Genomic DNA, 18,216 nt, shown 5'->3' on the forward strand with positions numbered 1-18,216 from the left:
CCGCTAGAATAGACTCCAGCACCCCCTGCGACCCTGAGGGAGAAGCGGCTTAGAAAATTTGTGTGTGTGTGTGTGTGTGTGTGTGTGTGTGTGTGTGTGTGTGTGTGTGTGTGTGTGTGTGTGTGTGTGTGTGTGTGTGAGATTTTTTGCTAACTTTGTGTTTAATTAAGTACATCAACGGTAATTGTGCATTAAAATATGTGTGTTCTTTAATGAAATTCAACAAAATGTACTTTGACCAGGGGCACCCAAACTTTTGCATACAACTGTACAAAAGAAAAGTCCAAATAAATAGGAAAACGGTGATAAATGGCTGCGTCAAATACTGACAAATTTATTGATGACCACAAAGTCGAAAAGCCAATATCAGCAAGACAATTCATTTACTCAGGGAAATGGACAGATAACTTTATTGTCCATTTCTAGAAATTTGCCTTTGGCTTCACAATACAGCCCTTACACAGACAATATAAAGCATAACATGGAGAAACTTCATATAACTGACCACTGAAGAACAGGGTGAAAGGGGCTAGCAAAGTATCAGAGAAACAGATGGACTACAGTCTGTAACTGTAGAACTACAAAGTGCAGCTATACAGTAAGTGGAGCTGATAAACTGGGCAGTGAGCGTAGAAACAAGGAGGTGGTCATGATGTTACGCCTGACTGGTGTATGTACAATGTAAATTCCTCCAAGAAACTGCTTGTCGAATAAACCAACACTCCAAAATGTTTTTTATGACCTTTGGTGCCCTAAAATATAAAGGAGCTTTTCAAGTTCCTTAAAAAGAGAATCTGAAGACTCCATGAGAATCTGCTGGTCTTCCCGTCTATTAAAGGCCTCATACACCTCACATAGCTGTCTTTGTGATTTTCCTATGATTTTCTCTTGTGACAACTCTAGACCATTTCTTCCTATTCCGTACTCCAGGAATGCTATACCAAGTTGAGATGTTGTACGTCTAGACACTCTCAATAATGCTTTTACAAACTAGCTCAAAAATATCCACGCTTACAGAAAAGCTGTTTAAATCCTAAGCAGATATAATCTCTGCAAAGCCTTTTGGTAGATATATTTTGAATGGGTTTTGAAGGTTAATCTACTATCTAACAGTGTGCTTAGATACTCAATGGCATCTACTCTGTCCTTAATAAATCTTTGAATGAAAAGTTCCAAAAAAAAAAGTTGTTTTGAAAGTTTCTAATTGTTTAGCCTGGACAGATCCCACTGTATGTGATGTATACTACATTATATGGACAAAAGAATTGAGACACACCACTTAATCATTGAATACAGGTGTTTTGTTCAGTCCCACTGCCACAGGTGCAGAACATCAAGCACCTAGACAGGCAGTCTGCCCATGTGTGAAAGCATGGGTTGTTCTATAGAGTTTACTCGGTACGAACATGGGACTGTAATAGGATGTCACTGTTGCAACAAGTCAGATCACAAACTTTCTTCCCTACTAGATGTTCCACGGTGTACTGTGAGTGGTATTTTTGAAAAGAGGAAGCATTTAGGAACCACAGCAATTTACAGAGCCATTTGTTGAGTACTGAGGTGCATAGTGCGCAAAAGTCGCCAACGCTTACTGACTCAATAACTGCAGTGTTCTGAACCTCCTCTGGCTTTAACATCTGCGCAAAAACTGCTTCATGGAGCTTCATGGCATGGGTTTCCACAGCCGGGCAGCTGCCTGCAAGCCTTACATCACTAAATGCAATGCCAAGCGTCAATTGGAAGTTGTGTAAAGCACCACCACTGGACTCTGAAGCAATGGAAATGTATTCTGTGGAGTGATGAATCAGGCTTCTCTCTCCATCAGTCTGATGGACAAGTCTGGGTTTGGTGTATGCCAGGAGAACGTTACCTGCCTGACTGCATTGTGCCAACTGTAAAGTTTGGTGGTTGTTTTTCAGGGGTTGGCCTAGAACCCTTAGTTAGTGAAGGGAACTCTTAATGCTTCAGCAGACCCAGACATTTTGGACATTTGTATGTTAACAACTTTGTGGGAACAGTTGGGGGATGACCCTTTTCTGTTTCAGCATGACTGAGCTCCAGCGAACTAAGCAAGGTGCATAAAGACATGGATGAGTGAGTTTGGTGTGGAAGAACTCGACCTGGCTTGCACAGAGCCCTGACCTCAACCCAGCTGACCACATTTGGGATGAACTAGAATGGAGATGTGAACCAGACCCTCTCGTCCAACACCAGTGTCTGACCTCATAAATGCTCTTCTGGATGAATGGACAAAAAAATCCCACACACTTTAAAATCTTGTAGAAAGCTTCCCAGATGAGTGGAATTTGTTATAGCTGCAAAGGGGGACCACATTAATGCCTATGGATTTAGAATGGGATGGCATAAAAGCTCCTGTAGGTGTAATGTGTAGGTGTCACGCTTGGCTCCTCCCACTCCCCCATGTGCTTTTTGTTTACCTTTTGATAGTCCATGTGCTTCTTTGTTTTGGTATCCCTAGTCCTGCCGCCTTGTTTTGTGACTCTGCCCCTGATTGTTTTTACCTGTCCCTCGTCTTCACGGGGTCGTATTTAAGCCCTTTGTTTTTCGCTGGTCTTTGTTTGATATGTTTGATGTTTGTTGGATGTATGGATGTATCTTGGTCTTTGTGCTGATTGTTTGATCCTGTATTCTGTTCGTCATGTCTGTCCCGCGATCTCTCCGTGTTGGCTGTATGAACCTGGACTGTCATGACCACGACCCTGGATTTGCCCTCAATAAAAGTCGCTTATCTCAGCGTATGCGTCCGCCTCCTCGCTCCACCTTACAGTAGGTCTACCAGTAGGAATAAATTAAATAACATACAACGGGATTCAAAAGTCTTATAGATCATTATTGAACATGGTTCTGTTTTTCACATTTTTCTGCAGTTTTTATCTTTATAAATTAGATTAGCAGCATACCAACTTGCATGCAAAGTGGAATCCTTGAAATGTGTTCTTAGTATTTGGTACATTATGTTCTTCTGCTTTAATGGAGATAAAGCCAGAGAGGCCAGGTTGAGATGGTTTGGACATGTGTTGAGGAGGAATAGTGGATATATTGGGCCAAAGAATGTTGGAGATGGAGCTGCCGGGTAGAAGGAGAAGAGGTAGACCTCAGAGAAGGTTTATGGATGTAGTGAAGGTGGACATGGAGATGGTTGGTGTGAAAGTAGAGGAGGCAGGGGATAGGGCAAGGTGGAGGCAGATGATCCGCTGTGGCGACCCATAAAGGGAGCAGCTGAAAGAAGAAGAAGATGATGTTCTTCTGCTTTAATCACTGCATGTACTTGAGCTGGCATGGAATACAAGTTTGTGAAGAAGCCTCTATTAAGTAGATCAAATCTGTCTCAGAGTCGTCTGATAAGGTTTGTTATCTAGAATCCAAAATCTTTTTATTTTTTTCATTTTGCTTGTCATAAATTTTCTTTGGCTTAAAGGGGAATTCCCTTCATTTTTCACAATGTCTGCATTATTCAGTGGTTGGGATGTAAACAAAGTCATTTTTGTTTAATGTGAAATGATTCATTTGTAGAAAAACTCACGGACTGATTTCTTTACAGTGGTGGTGATAGGAACCAGAGGCCACAGTGTCTACAACACAAATATAGCCATTTTATTTACTATCCAAAACCACCAGTGGACCAACACATCTTGAGCTTTTTTTTCATATGTAATGTTGATGCTGGTCAAATAGTGGTAAATCTGAAATCCCTAATCTTTCTTTGGGGACTATTTAGCCTTAGAAACCCCTTTATATATATCCCTCCACCACAAACAGATTAAAATGTATTGATGAAAATATGTTTTAGGCCAAATCTTTATCACAAAACTGCCATAAAGATGCCTCAGGCGTTTCTCAGGAGTATTTATAACCATTTGATGGTGATTTGACGATGACTTTCTGTGGCGGAGTTTATAGAGGTGGACGTCTGGTTCCTATCGCCACCACTGTGAACATTTCTGACTCTGTAAATTTCTCTAGAACGGAGAATTTCAAGTCAATCTATTCTGAATTAAACAGAAAATGTCTTTATTTCCAGGTTTAAATAAAGACAAAGTGAATTCTATCATCAGAACTTGACAGCTACTTTCACTGGACTAAAACGGTGTTCAGGGTGAATTTTGAGAAGTGACCTTCACACAGCTGTCAGAATTCTCAGATGATGTTGCTATGGCAATGCGTGAAGATCACCAGTAACTCTTTAACTATGTTGTAATGACACGGAGTACATTTTACCCCAATTTAAGTTGTACCCAGGTACCCAGCAACTAAATAAATCATTAATTAAAAAAACATGTTTAATTATATTATCTGTAGGAGAGCCTGTTGTAATGTACATATACCTGTAATGTAACTGGATGTGCACCTGTATTCCTACATAGGTTTATTTTCATATCAGTGATTCTTTCGTGGTCTTCTGCTAATCTGGATTCCTTTTGTCTTTTTTCCTTCAGAAATCACCTCCAAAGCTTCTGAAAGCTGGGAGAAGAACGGACCCCGACAGTCTCTGGAAGCATCTTTGGCACTCGAGGTTAGTTTTCCCGTCATTGGCATAATTACGCTCTGTGGCTGTGTCAATAATTTAGTTGAAATGAGTGGCATGCACAGATGCTGAGGGATTACCTCATCAAGGGTCTGTTTGTCTGTTTACAACGCAGATTTCCTGCTGGAATTTTCTCCTTGTTTGTTTGTGGAATGTGTGTTGTAAGAGATTCGACTTGTGTCCTGCATTCAGCTCAGAATAGCCTTACAGTCAGTGTATTGAGGTCCTCTTCAGATGAAAGAATGTTGTCAAAAATGTTAACTGGAATAAAAGTTCAGTCGTATTGTGTGAAATTCATCTGAAAAAATAGTAACAGTTTCAAATACAATAGCGTTCACAAGTTTGGGATCATTTATCGCATTGCTTTTTGTTGTTTTCTATAAAATAATGAAGATAAAATAATACGTAAAGATATAACAATAACTAGAAGTATACTGTGTAATGTATGAATTCGAAAAAAAAGTCAATTAAAACAGTTTGAACAAAGATTTTTTGTTGTTAATTTTAGTTTCTTTGTAACTTGATCCAGAAGGTTTATTTAATAATTTATGTCATATATATATATATATATATATATATATATATATATAGTGCCATATAAATATTATATATTCTATATAAATAATTGCTTGATGTAATTTGTATCATATATAACATAAAATGCCATGTTCTATATTAATAATCTGTGTAATAATTAATAAAATGTGCCATATATATATATATATATATATATATTGCTGTTGTCAGAATCTCCAAAATGGTAACTTTACAGGAGAAGAAAAAAACCTACTTTACTTTTAATGTAATCATGAAATTTACATATGATATAAAGATCAACAGGCATTTTTAAATTACGTCAAAAACTGAAAAATGTCAAAAATGGAGATATTATATATATATATATATTCTCAGTCAGCCAAATATGTGCCATGTTGGATATTCATTTTATTATATGTACCTTGATGCTGAGCAGTTTGTTCACTCATAAAAAGCGATGTTTTTATGTGCATAATAAATATTTAGATATACAAACACATGATTCCAAACCTGACCAGTAGGCTGTAGGGTCAGGCTCCACCAGGAATAGTGAAAAAAGTTACTGCAGTGACGAATGGCAGCTACAGCTATAGAATGGCTGCGCTGGCTACCATCCATATGAGGAATACAACACCTACGAGAATTAAAAACCTCGTTGTGGCCTCTTTTGAAGAGCGCTTGTTTGGATGTTGTGTGTGAATTCAAAAACTCATCCAACAGCGCTTGCCAGCTGCTGTAAAACGTGTCGGTCTGATGCTGCTGGACAGCAGAGGGCTGCTGTAGGGTCAGTCTGCTGTGCGGAAGGTGTGGAGATGCTTAATCAGTTGTTGGAAAAGAACCCCGTGTCCCTGTGTAACGACATTATATTATATCTTTACTCTTTTTGACGCAAATCTACAATAAAATGGACTGAAGTCCTTCGTTCACCTCTCTCTCACTTTCTCCCCTCTCTTTTCCATTTTATCACTCTATTTTTCCTTTTCCCTCTTTCTCATGCCCAGTGACTGGAGTGCAGTCTGAGCCTGGCAGGCATCACCGGTGGCATTTGGTGTATGAAGGGGGGGATATAACATATTGTTCCTCTGCAGGCCCCTCTCTCTCTGGGCATGGCAAAATGGTTGACATTTATGACAGACGCTGATAGGGCCCAGAATTCTGAATTATTTATGCCAAAGCTGGGGCGCTCTGGCCTTTTTGAGGAGTAAAACACAATTACTGTGGCTGGCTTTCGTTCAGGCAGAAGTTACTGTTCGTGCACTGGACCCACTGCACACTTTACCTCCAGTGTCGTTTTGGCTTTTGCTGTTGGTTTTCATGCTTGCTGGGAATGTCTGTGTTTTTCCTGGATTGTGTCCACCGAGCGATGTGACCTTCTGAGCACAATGAACTACATTACAATACAAACGGCACAATCATGTTTATCTCTGCGGATGCTGGGCACGTTATGGAGTTTAGGGAGAAGGCTATGCCTTTCTAACTTCCTATCCCAGGGTTTCAGTCATGCGATTTTTCTGTTGTGGCTTCGCTGCTAGTCTGTGATCCTTATACAGTTTCCCCTGAACTGCTGGTCCCACTTAAACTGGCAGAAAAGCTACCAAATTTGTGTTTTCCTGACATTTATATTTATCTCATACACAACCCCTCTCCCTACTCTGAGTCTAAAAGCACAGAAGCCCACCAGCTCCTCACCTCAGGGTGGGTAAAGGATCCCATGGTGTTGCATAAAGAGGAGAAACACCTCTTTGCCATCATAGGAGGGAAACGACATCAGCTCATTAACACAGATGTGAACAATTCTAGCCTTTAGAGAACTTTAACTAATGTTAACAGCCGAGAGATAAACAGTTGTTCCCCAAGCTGCGAATAGCTGGTATAACTATTTTTAAAATGACGTTTGAATGGAGAAACATAGACGTTAAATATAAGACTGAATGTCGTGTGGGTGAAAGGGTCCGGCCATCCCCTGCTGCTACCAGCAGAGGGTGACGGCAGCAAGGTGTCCAGCCTGGCTCGCCTGTTGCCAACAGAGGGCGATGGCAGCGAGGCGCCACAGACTAATTAGGCTCAACTCGACACACCTGCAGGCTCCACTACTTAAGGCTGCGGCAAACAGTAGTGTTTGTCACACCTTTAAAGAGGGGGACCAGTACGGTACTTAGTCATGTATAAGAAAAGAAAAGAGGGCTGTGAGAAGAAATTGCCCTAAAACTAAAAGAACAAAAGAAAAGAGGACCACAAAGAGAACGTGTCCCACTAAGAAGGCTTCAGCTACAAACTGCTCTATGCCCTGTAAGAGGTTGTTTGCTCCAGGAAGAGCAAACAAGTGACGTCTAAAGCCTGACTTCTCCTCGACATCTCAGAGGAAGTCATTTTTGTTTTCTCATCTTCTTTTATTTCACGTTTATTGGTCAGATTTCATTTGAGCACACTGGTTTCAGCATCCCCTTTGTTTGACGGGCCCACCTTTTCTTTTTACCCTTCCTTGAGGTGCCATACCCGTTGTTGCCTGTGCATCCCAGTGGCGCAGCGGTAACTCCACAGACCGCCGTTCCGTACAGCGGTGGTTTGAACCTGGTTCTGGGTTACCTCATGTGCAATGTCTCAGATTCCTTTATTGATCCCAGGGGGAAATTGCAGTTGTTACAGTTGCAGCCATTTATGTAAAAATAAACACTTTACTAATAATTTAAGACAATATATAGAATTTACAGTATGTACACCAGATTTAAGTACTCTACACACACAATTGTTGTTATTGCACATATGAACAGTTTTTTGAATCACACACTGAGGGAGGAGTTATGGAGTTTGATGGCCACAGGTAAGAATGACTTCCTGTGGCGCTCTGTGGTGCATTTTGGTACGATGAGTCTTGAGCTGAATGAGCTCTTGTGTCTCATCACCGCATCGTAGAGTGGGTGGGAGACATTGTTCATAATGGCCCTAAGCTTAGACAGCATCCTCCTCTCCGACACGGCCGTCAGCGAGTCCAGCTCCACACCCACAACATCACCGGCCTTGCGGATCAAATAAACTCCATTCCCACAATAAATCTAATTGCTCCCTTTTTTTCCACTAGTTTTCATTTCTGCACTTGGGTCCGCCTCCCCGCCATCCCATAACAGTGGGTCAGAAAACTATGATGTGTTTCATGTGATTTTGTATGTTTGCAAGTGCAGTTAGTGCAGAGTTCAGCTCCAGTCCTGCAACCCCTGCGCTGAGTAATTGTGGTTTCTCCTGTTAAAGTATCTTATATTATAAGCTAATTAATCCTTTCTTGAGCTGAACGAGGTGAGAACAACACAAACCCTATAGTGCAGGGGCTCCAAGCCTGGCGTCTGTGTGTCTCTCGTCTCTCGGCCTCTGTCGTGTCTCGCAGGTGAATCATTCACAAAGCACAGCTGATTGGAAGCTGGACTTGGACTTTACACCCAATTCCTTTTGCTTTTAGTGACCCTGTAACTTAACTGTTTAATTCATTAAAACAAATGATTGATTTATCATTCACTACCAAATCAATCATAACACTACCAAAACCTTACCAGATGTTTCAGTTGTGACTGTTTCAGTGATGAGTTTAGCTCATTTTGAGCAGAGATTTAAATTAAAATTTGGGGCAGTCGTGGGCTGGAGGTTAGGGATCTGGCCCTGTGACCGGAAGGTTGCCGGTTTGATCCCCAGTGCCGACAGTCCATGACTGAGATGTCCTTGAGCAAGACACCTAACCCCCAACTGCTCCCCGGGCGCCGTGGATAGGGCAAGTGTGCTCACTGCCCGCTAGTGTGTGTGTTCACTAGTGTGTATGTGGTGTTTCACTTGACGGATGGGTTAAATGCGGAGGTGGAATTTCCCCAGTTGTGGGATCAAAAAAGTATCACTTAACTTCCTTACACTAATCCTAACACTACCTTCGCTTACCTGTGTAAATTAATCATACTGTAAGTTGCTCTGGGTAAGAGAGTTTGCCAAATGTTGTAAATGAACCACTGCACAAATTGATCTTAGTGCGTGTAAACATCTTAAACACAGCCAAAAGATCTACTGTTTCTTATCATGAGACTGTCGTAAGAATATTGTAAGATTTTTTTTACTTATTTCTAGACATGCTTTACCTGTTTTTAAGCAGTTTTATCTTATGAAAGTGTATTTCCTGGCAGAACATGTTCTGTTTTTTAAGCGTTACTGCTTGAAACGAGCAAAATTATCTTCATTGTTTCTCGGAACAAGTAAAACAATCTGCCTCTGGAATAAGAACCTATCACTAGATGAAATTTACATTTACATTTACGGCATTTGGCCGATAATCTTATCCAGAGCGATTTACAATTTGATCAATTTTTACATGGGTAGGTGAAGGTGGTGTTAGGAGTCTTGCCCAAGGACTCTTATTGGTATAGTGTAGGCTGCCTGCCCCGGCAGGGGATTAAACCCCAGTCTCCCAGTCTCACTTAAATCAAGTAAAATGTCCAGAAACAGATGGAATAATCTTAAAACAGCCTCATAATGAGACATATTAGATTTATTGACTACGTTTAAGAAATTGTTAAGATATTATTTTTGCAGTGTGTACACTCATGAATTCCTGATATTTTTATTATAAGATTAACCACAGAAAATCTGTGTTTCAGTAGTGACTGATTTTCAGACTTTTGGAGACATTTAATCCAAAAAAAACAGGATCTAACTGCTCACCATGTGGCCATGAAGGTCAAGGTTGCAGTCTCACTTGCTGCTCCGACATGAACTAAAACTCTTTGTGTATGTTCGAAACCAGCATAGCTTTTGTTGTGGTGGTTGTTGTTGTGTTGTGGTTTGTTTTTGTCATTTATATTCATCATGTCTAATAACTATGTAGTTATACATTAATAACAGGCCACAAGGCTGTAACTACAGGTGATGTAGTCACTGTTACAGCTGGATCACATTAGTACAACTAACATATATACACAAGTCTCTACTTCAGCTTTCACTCATGTAATTACTCAAGTCTGTCTTAATAGCTGTAAATGCGTATTTTCCCATGTGTAATTACACATGCGTTCCAGAGTAAATTGCTATTTTCCTAACCATATATTTTGTCACTTTCTCAATAGGAAGCTGGTCCTGGCAGTGAAGCAGGGTTGCAGCTATTTTCACCTCCTCCAGGAACAGGAGGTGCAGGAGGAGCAACAGAGGGAAAAGAGGAGGAGAGAGGAGAGGAGGAAAAGGGCAATCCGACCACCTTCCGTTTCCTCTGACTCGGACACGGACAGAGAGGCAGAGAGGTAGGACTCTGCTCAGCGATTCATAATGTCCTTAGTGGATTTGTATGTAATAGACTGCGAGTCAGAAGAACATACACTGCTATACAGGTTGGGATCACCAGTTGGGATCATTGCAATTTGGCACCAGAACAATCTTTCCACTTTGACTGATGGAGGAACCTCTGCAGCTCGAGGCCAGGGCGAGTGACAGCCAAAGTAGCACCTATTCATTTTATGGCCCCTGCTGGTCAGGGGTCCACATCTCATTTGAACTGATGTACAACCATTTCAGTTTCACAATGGCTCATCTTTTCCTTTGTGACTGACAGGGCGAAGAGGAAAAGAAGAGTCATTTCTATTTTGTTGCTATTGTCATTATTGAATTCCACTGAAGATTTCGATTTGTTGCACATGAGATTTTTGCAAATATGTTCTTTTGACGTTCTAGACTCTCAGAAACAAGTCAGCGGTGGTACCCCTCTTGTCGCTGGGGTGGTAAACGAAGAGGCAAGTCTTCAGCATCTTTAGTTATGGGACATAATTGTGCCACAATCCATTGCAGGTGTATTTTTTAAGTTGTGTTGACTCCACACGGTCTCATCTCCAGCCTTTTTACTTCGTTTGCAATTCATTTATTGCGTGTTTGTCCCATTTGGATCACTCTACTGAACTGGTTTAAAGAGAGGTCATTTTAAATTCTATCTGACTTTGACTTTACACCTAATTTGCTGTGAGTGACCCTTTACCTTAGCCATCTTAAACTAATTAAAATAAATGCTTGATTTATTCTGTTTTAATTCACTAGGTTATGAAAAAACATACATTTCCACTGGGAAAGACTTGGTTAAAGTGGACAGTTGGACCTTAAAACCATGTGGTACCTTTTGAGGGTGCATTTACATTGCTTGTACCTTGATGAACCAGGGGGCCTTATTTTCTGGCAGTGTACTAGTTATGTTTAACCCTTTAAATAGCCACATCCTGCTGGGTTTATTACACTTTTCTATAATCTAAGAATTGCTCAGCCAGTTTGCATTGTCCCTGCACTCTCAGAAAAAAGGTACGAAAGTCATTGGGGCTGTGCCCCTCTTGTCACTGGGGTGGGACCCTCAAGGGTACATCTCAGTACCTTTGGTCAGGGAACATAATTGTACCAAAATCCATTGAAATGAGATTTAAGTACTAATTCCAGACACCCCGTCTCATCTCCAGGCTTTTTATTTTATTGTTCTGTTTTAAAACATTAGGTTAGGGGGCAGTCGTGGGCTGGAGGTTAGGGAACCAGGCGTGCGACCAGACGGTCGCCGGTTTGATCCCCTGAGCCGACAGTATGTGACTGAATTGCTCTTGAGCAAGACACCTAACCCCCAACTGCTCCCTGGGTGCTGCGGATAGGGCTGCCCATCGCTCTGGGCAAGTGTGCTCACTGCTCCCTAGTGTATGTCTTTACTAGTGTGTATGTGGTGTTTCACTGCATGAAAGGGGAAAAGGCGGAGGTGAAATTTCCCTGTTGTGGGATTAATAAGGGGCATTTCATCAAAATGAATTTAATTAATTAAAACAGTACAAATACCTGTGATGGACTGGCGACCTGTCCAGGGTGTATCCTGCCTTCCGCCCGATGACCGCTGGGATAGGCTCCAGCACCCCCCCACGACCCTGAGGGAGAAGCGGCTTAGAGGATGGATGGATGGATGGATGGATGGATGGATGGATGGATGGATGGATGGATGGATGGTACAAATACATACTTTTAACCTGGAAAAACATATTTAAGGTTCACAACTGGACCTTAAAACCACTGCTGTACCTTTGAAGGTCCATTTACATTGCTCGCACCTTAATGAACAAAAAAATGTAGCTGCACAGAACCTTCGTTTCCAACATTGCGTAGTTACTGATTAATAAGCTGGAGTATGTAATAAGCCTGGGATTTTAGGGGGTTAATGTCCTACATTTTCAGTGGCATCTATGCGCAAGTACTTTTAGTATGAGGTAGATCATTACTTTTTACTATTCAGGTTATTTTTTATTCAGCTATACTGCCAATATAATCCCGTTTGATTGATATACCCAACAACTATTTCTTACATTCATGAGAATATGAACACAGCTCAATCCACTATATTTACATTTGTGTGGAGAAATCTCTTTTAAAACTAAGTTATTTAAGCTGCATATTACTGTTTATCAAACATATCTTACTCATAGTTTGATGGGGGAGCTTTCTATAAACACGGACTCTGTAATGATTCTCCGTTTTAACAGTGTAGGACAATTCCTCACAACACTGAATCCCCCTTTTTGATCAACATGGGTAAACATGAACAGATCAAAACTGCACCAGAAGGTTGAGGTAGGAAATGTATACAGTGTTAGACTGGAAGGAGGTGGGCTATCAAGCATGGTCCCCGCCCCAAACATGAAGAATGAAGAAAAAAATAAATAACGAAGTCATTCCATGTTTTAATTGAATCATTTCTTGTTGTTCCCAATTTATTTCAAATATTGAATAAAATCGTCTTAAAACACCTTTTGTTTTCTTTATTTTCTAATATTTAAATCTACAGTGTTCAAGTTATAATTGTATACATTCAATATACTTCATCCACACGCACACACACACACGCGCACACACACACACACACACACACAGACACACATATACATATGCACACACTCTCTCTCTCTTTTCTGTTCAGGGGGTGTGTTGCTGCAGGGGTCCCATCATTCTGGAAGCAGAGCAGGAGGAGACGGGTTCAGTCTGCCCGGCCCTTCACTCCTGTCCACCAGTCGCTGACCTCACACCAGCCACAGCAGCTCGCACAGTAAGAGATCACATCTCTCTCTCTCGTTCTCTCTCTCTAGCTCTCTCTCTCTCTCTAGCTCTCTCTCTCTAGCTCTCTCTCTCTAGCTCTCTCTCGCTCTCTAGCTCACTCTCTCTTTCTCTCTCTCTAGCTCTCTCTCTCTAGCTCTCTCTCTCTCTCTTTCTCTCTCTCTAGCTCTCTCTCTCTAGCTCTCTCTCTCTCTAGCTCGCGCTCTCTCTAGCTCTCTCTCTCTAGCTTTCTCTCTCTAGCTCTCTCTCGCTCTCTAGCTCACTCTCTCTTTCTCTCTCTCTAGCTCTCTCTCTCTAGCTCTCTCTCTCTCTCTATTTCTCTCTCTTTCTCTCTCTCTCTCTCTCTAGCTCGCTCTCTTTCTCTCTCTCTCTCTCTCTCTCTCTCACTCTAGCTCTCTTTCTCTCTCTCTCTCTCTCTAGCTCTCTCTCTCTAGCACGCTCTCTCTCTTTCACTCTCTCTCTCTCCCTCTCTCTCTCTATTTCTCTCTCTTTCTCTCTCTCTAGCTCTCTCTCTTTCACTCTCTCTGTCTCCCTCTCTCTCTCTATCTCTCTCTCTCTCTCTCTCTCTCTCTCTCTCTCTCTCTCTCTCTCTCTCTCTCTCTCTCTCTTCCCCATAAAATGGGACCCTGAAATAAAGAACTTTACTTCAAAGTTCAGTCTTCACTGCTGGGCTTTAGTTACATTTAGGTAAAATTGTGGGGGGTTAGTAATTATTATTAATAATTATTAGTAATAATTATTTATTATCACCCAGCCCTAATTATTCAGTGATAGAAAGCTGAAGTCAGCTACTCGCAAGCTTCTTGTTCAAATTTTGAAGTTCCACCTAAAATAGAGCAGCAGTTACACTCTGGTGCTCCCGGTGTCAGAACTACTGGACTATTTAAGGCTGAACGGGAAATTCAGTAAGTTACTGAGACATTAGTGTACATTTAGTGATTGTTATGAAAAAAAAGGACCATTGTAAACTGAAATGACATTAAACTAAGATAACACAATAGTTATCGTAACTTTTTAATGAAGAAAATATTCACATGTGTGGGTTTGGACTGTTTGGACTGTGGCTCTGAAAAACATCTGTTTGGAGGGCCATGCAGCCCCAACGCTTCACCCAACCCATCTATCCCAAGAAAAATCAGGACCTCCTGCCCTTCGGCATTTCGCTGTATACCACTTTCTCTATTTCCATCTCAGTCGTGGTTTCTAACTCTGGTAGCATCTTTTTAGTTCACTCTGTATTTCATTTCTGTCCATCTGCAAACACAGTCATGTGCAAAAGTTTGAGCACCCCAGTTATATTCCATGTTCTGTTAATTTTCTAGGTAAAAAATATTTTTCTTGAAATCTTTAGTGCATAATTCCTCCTTTTTTGCTGATTTTAATGTATTGTAAAAAAATAAAGTAAACCCACTCACCCTCCTGGTGATACTGGTCCCCGCACACTCCAACTAGAACTAATTAATCTTAGACATTTTGTCACCTGCTTCACAATTTGCAAAGCTTTTCTCATATTCATGCTAACCTATCGCCATCAAAGGCTTCTAACAGCAGTCATGTGAGATGTTCATGCATTTAACGCTCATAACTTTCATAGGACTCCTAACAGTAGTCACTTTGTAAGGAAAATTTCAACCCCAGTTCCAAAAATGTTGGGGCGCTGTGTAAAATGTAAATAAATGTGAATAAAAATGGAGTGCAATGATTTGCAAATCTCCTGTTTCACTCACAACAGAACATAGAACACATGTCAGATGTTGAAAGTGAGAAATTTTACCATTTCATGAAAAATACTGACTCATTGAGAACTTGATGATTTGTAAATCATCGCATTTAGTTTTTAATTCACATTTATTTACATTTTACCCAACTTTTTTGGAATTTGGGTTGTATGTAAATAAATCCTGACTTCATCTGAACTGAAAAAAATTGAATGTGGCAAAACTTTTGCACAGGCCACTTTTTATTTTTATATATATATTTTTCCAGTAAATAAGCAGTAATTGTGAATTCAAATGTGTAGAAGTGTGTTTCCTGTAGAGGGTGTGTTCACTTTTTCACACTTGGAAAATCAACAAAGCATGCCCATTGGTGCCTAAACTTTTGCCTACAGCTAAATAGATCCTAAAGGCAAAAAAGTGAACAGCGTGTTTTGGGATTTTATCAGAGCAGGTTTATTAGAAGCCTGGCTACTTCCTATTTCCCTCATTATATCAAAAACATAAGTGCAAAACAGCAGAGGGCGTCCACGAGCGAGTCCTCAATGAATGGGAGCAAATGGAGCTCAACAGCTAAAAATGAAAGGTTATAATAGTTTCTAATCACCCGCCCTGAACGTTTCCTTTAATTTTAGAAAGTGTAAGGATCTATTTCACTAAAAACAAAGCAAAGAAAACTTTCCTGTATGTTTTCTTTTTCTACACCAAACGGGTTTTGGGCAGCAGGATGCATTAAAGTACTACTGAGTGCTGATTGGGTGGCGAGCAGAGCAGCTCATTGGATGTTCGCGCTCACTGGCGTCATAAATGTACAAGACGTTATTTTAAACCCGTGGGGCAGTCGTGGGCTGGAGGATAGGGAGCCAGTCTTGCGACCAGAAGGTTGCTAGTTCAATCCCTTTGGCTGACAGTCCGTGACTGAAGTGCCCTTGAGCAAGGCACCTAACCCCCCAACTGCTCCCCGGGCGCTGTGGATAGGGCTGCCTGCTGCTCCAGGTATGTGTGTGTGTGTGTTCACTAGTGTGCATGTATGTGGGTGCTTCACTGCACGGATGGGTTAAATGCGGAGGTCTAATTCCACAGTGTGCGAACGCAGTTGGCTGATGGTTCTGAATTCAGTAAACTATGATAACTCAAGGTCAAGAGTTAAAATGTTTTATGCTGTTCTGTGTTCAGGAAATTAATGTATTCCTATATATTAAAAGTTTAAGCATATATAGGAACTATGATTTTATTCAAACGCTCTGTATATGTTGGACTCGCTCTGAGAAATCCGGAAGAAGTTACAGAGCGGAAATTCTCCTCTCTGGCTTTACTAATGTTCACACAGTGCGCTAAACTAAAATTTGTGCATGCTTGTGTTTGTGTGTCTAGTCCTTCTCTATCTCAGCTTGTACCGAATGAGACTTTAATGGCTCGATATGTGTTGTGCTGAGAAAAGGGAGAGAAATCCTGCTGGGTGGTGAGGTACAGAGACTGTAGTGGCCCTCTCTGGCCTGTATATCTGAGATTACACACTGAAAAGGTCAGTCATGCCAAAGTTGCCCGGCTCAGCGTAGGTGGCTGTTTTTGACATCCGTTCTGAATCACATTGAGCGCTGACCCTGAAGACTGAGCGCTTAATTGAAGAGAAGCAGAACTATAATGACTCTCCAGACTGAATATAAAGTCAGACACACTTAACTCTGATTCAGTGAAGACTTATTTAATCACACAAACTCTCAGCCTTGATGCGCTCGCTCTCTCTCTCTCTCTCTCCCTCTCTCTCTCTCTCTCTCTCTCTCTCTCTCGCTCTCTCTCTCTCTCTCTCTCTCTCTCTCTCTCTCTCTCGCTCTCTCTCTCTCTCTCTCTCTCTCTCTCTCTCTCTCTCTCGCTCTCTCTCTCTCTCTCTCTCTCTCTCGCTCTCTCTCTCTCTCTCTCTCTCTCTCTCTCTCTCTCTCTCTCTGTCTCTCTCTCTCTCTCTCTCTCTCTCTCTCTCGCTCTCTCTCTCTCTGTTTCTCTGCCCTTCCTTTTTCTCTTTGTCTCTCCCTCATCTCTATCTCTGTCCCTGCCCCTCTTTCACTTGCCCTTCTTACTTTCTCTCTGCCTCTCTCCCCCTTTCACTCTCTGTCCCTTCCTCTCTGTCCTCTCTTCTTTTTCTCTCTCTTTTACTCTTTCTATCTCCTTCCCTCTCTTCCACTTTCATTGTCAGTCCCTCCTTCTGTCTCTCCTTCTCTCTCCTGTCCTCTCCTTCCCTCCCTCTCTCTCTCTCTCTCTCTCTCTCTCTCTCTCTCTCTCTCTCTCTCCCTTCCCACCTCTCTTTCTAATACACTTTCAGATTCTCTCATTTGCGTTTTTCTCTTTCAGACGTCTTTCTCTCTCAGTTCCCAGACTGAGGATTTAAATGCAGAGGGTAAAGGAATTAGTGGGCGTTGTGTCTGCTGGACTGAATTGATGAAATGTCCGTATGCGCATGTTTGTTTATGCAATACTGAGCAAAAGACCTACACAGCCAAGTAGAAAATTAAAAGCTATTTATCCCAGCACTAAGTGTGTCTTTGCCAGTAAAGCAAATATCTCTATAATATTAGAATAATAAAACAACAACATAAATACAGTAAAGCAAGAATGTTTTTAGACCAGTTAACATGCAGGTTAGAAGAACACAGGTTCGGCTCCTCATTACAGAGCTCACTGAACAGCACAAAGGGCCCACTCTTCACATAAAGTTCTTTATAGTACCCAAACAGTGGTTCTTTGGCATGTAACAAAAGAGAACCCCATTTTGGTGCTAACCCTTTTCAAAAAGATTCTGTATAGAACCATCTATGACATTCTCCATCAATCTGAAGGACGCTTTCATGATGCAAAGAACCTTAAATCATGTGAAGGGTGTTCATGGTCCTATATACAACCATTTTCATGACTAAAGGACCATTGAAGCACCTTTTTGTGAGTGTATTCTATTGTTGCGATGCCAAACAACAGAAGAACCATTTTTGATGCTATATAGAACCCTTTTGAAAATGGCATATATATGCATACACACACACACACACACACACACACACACACACACACACACACACACACACATATATATATATGTACACTACATATATTTTATGTTTTTTATGTTTTATGTGGTAATATGATAAAATCAGTAGGTAAATAGAAATTATGCACTAAAAATTCCAGACAAATGTCATATTTAAGTTTGTTCCTCATAGAGGATGTGGTGTTTCTTTTCACTAAGAAAATCTGTAAATTATGATCGACTTCTGCATATGACTCTATATGCAGCTCTTGTCAGATCAAAACCTTGTATCTCCATCTTTGTCGATTTTCAGTTTTTGACAT

The 18,216-nt window shown here is 41.1% G+C and overlaps 1 protein-coding gene across 3 annotated transcripts in view; it reads left to right on the forward strand.

The window, feature by feature from the left end:
• The window catches only part of LOC108435360 (coiled-coil domain-containing protein 60), a 59,406-nt gene that overhangs the window by 7,865 nt on the left and 33,325 nt on the right, over positions 1 to 18,216 (forward strand). For all 3 annotated transcript variants that reach the window (XM_037531463.1, XM_037531465.1, XM_037531464.1), the window contains exons 3-5: positions 4,458 to 4,534; positions 10,177 to 10,347; positions 13,029 to 13,154. In XM_037531463.1, the coding sequence (XP_037387360.1) occupies positions 4,458 to 4,534; positions 10,177 to 10,347; positions 13,029 to 13,154 (374 nt within the window). The remainder of the gene's footprint in view (positions 1 to 4,457; positions 4,535 to 10,176; positions 10,348 to 13,028; positions 13,155 to 18,216) is intronic.

This window comes from Pygocentrus nattereri, chromosome 20 (assembly GCF_015220715.1).
Source record: "Pygocentrus nattereri isolate fPygNat1 chromosome 20, fPygNat1.pri, whole genome shotgun sequence".
In the NCBI taxonomy this organism is placed as follows: Eukaryota; Metazoa; Chordata; class Actinopteri; order Characiformes; family Serrasalmidae; genus Pygocentrus; species Pygocentrus nattereri.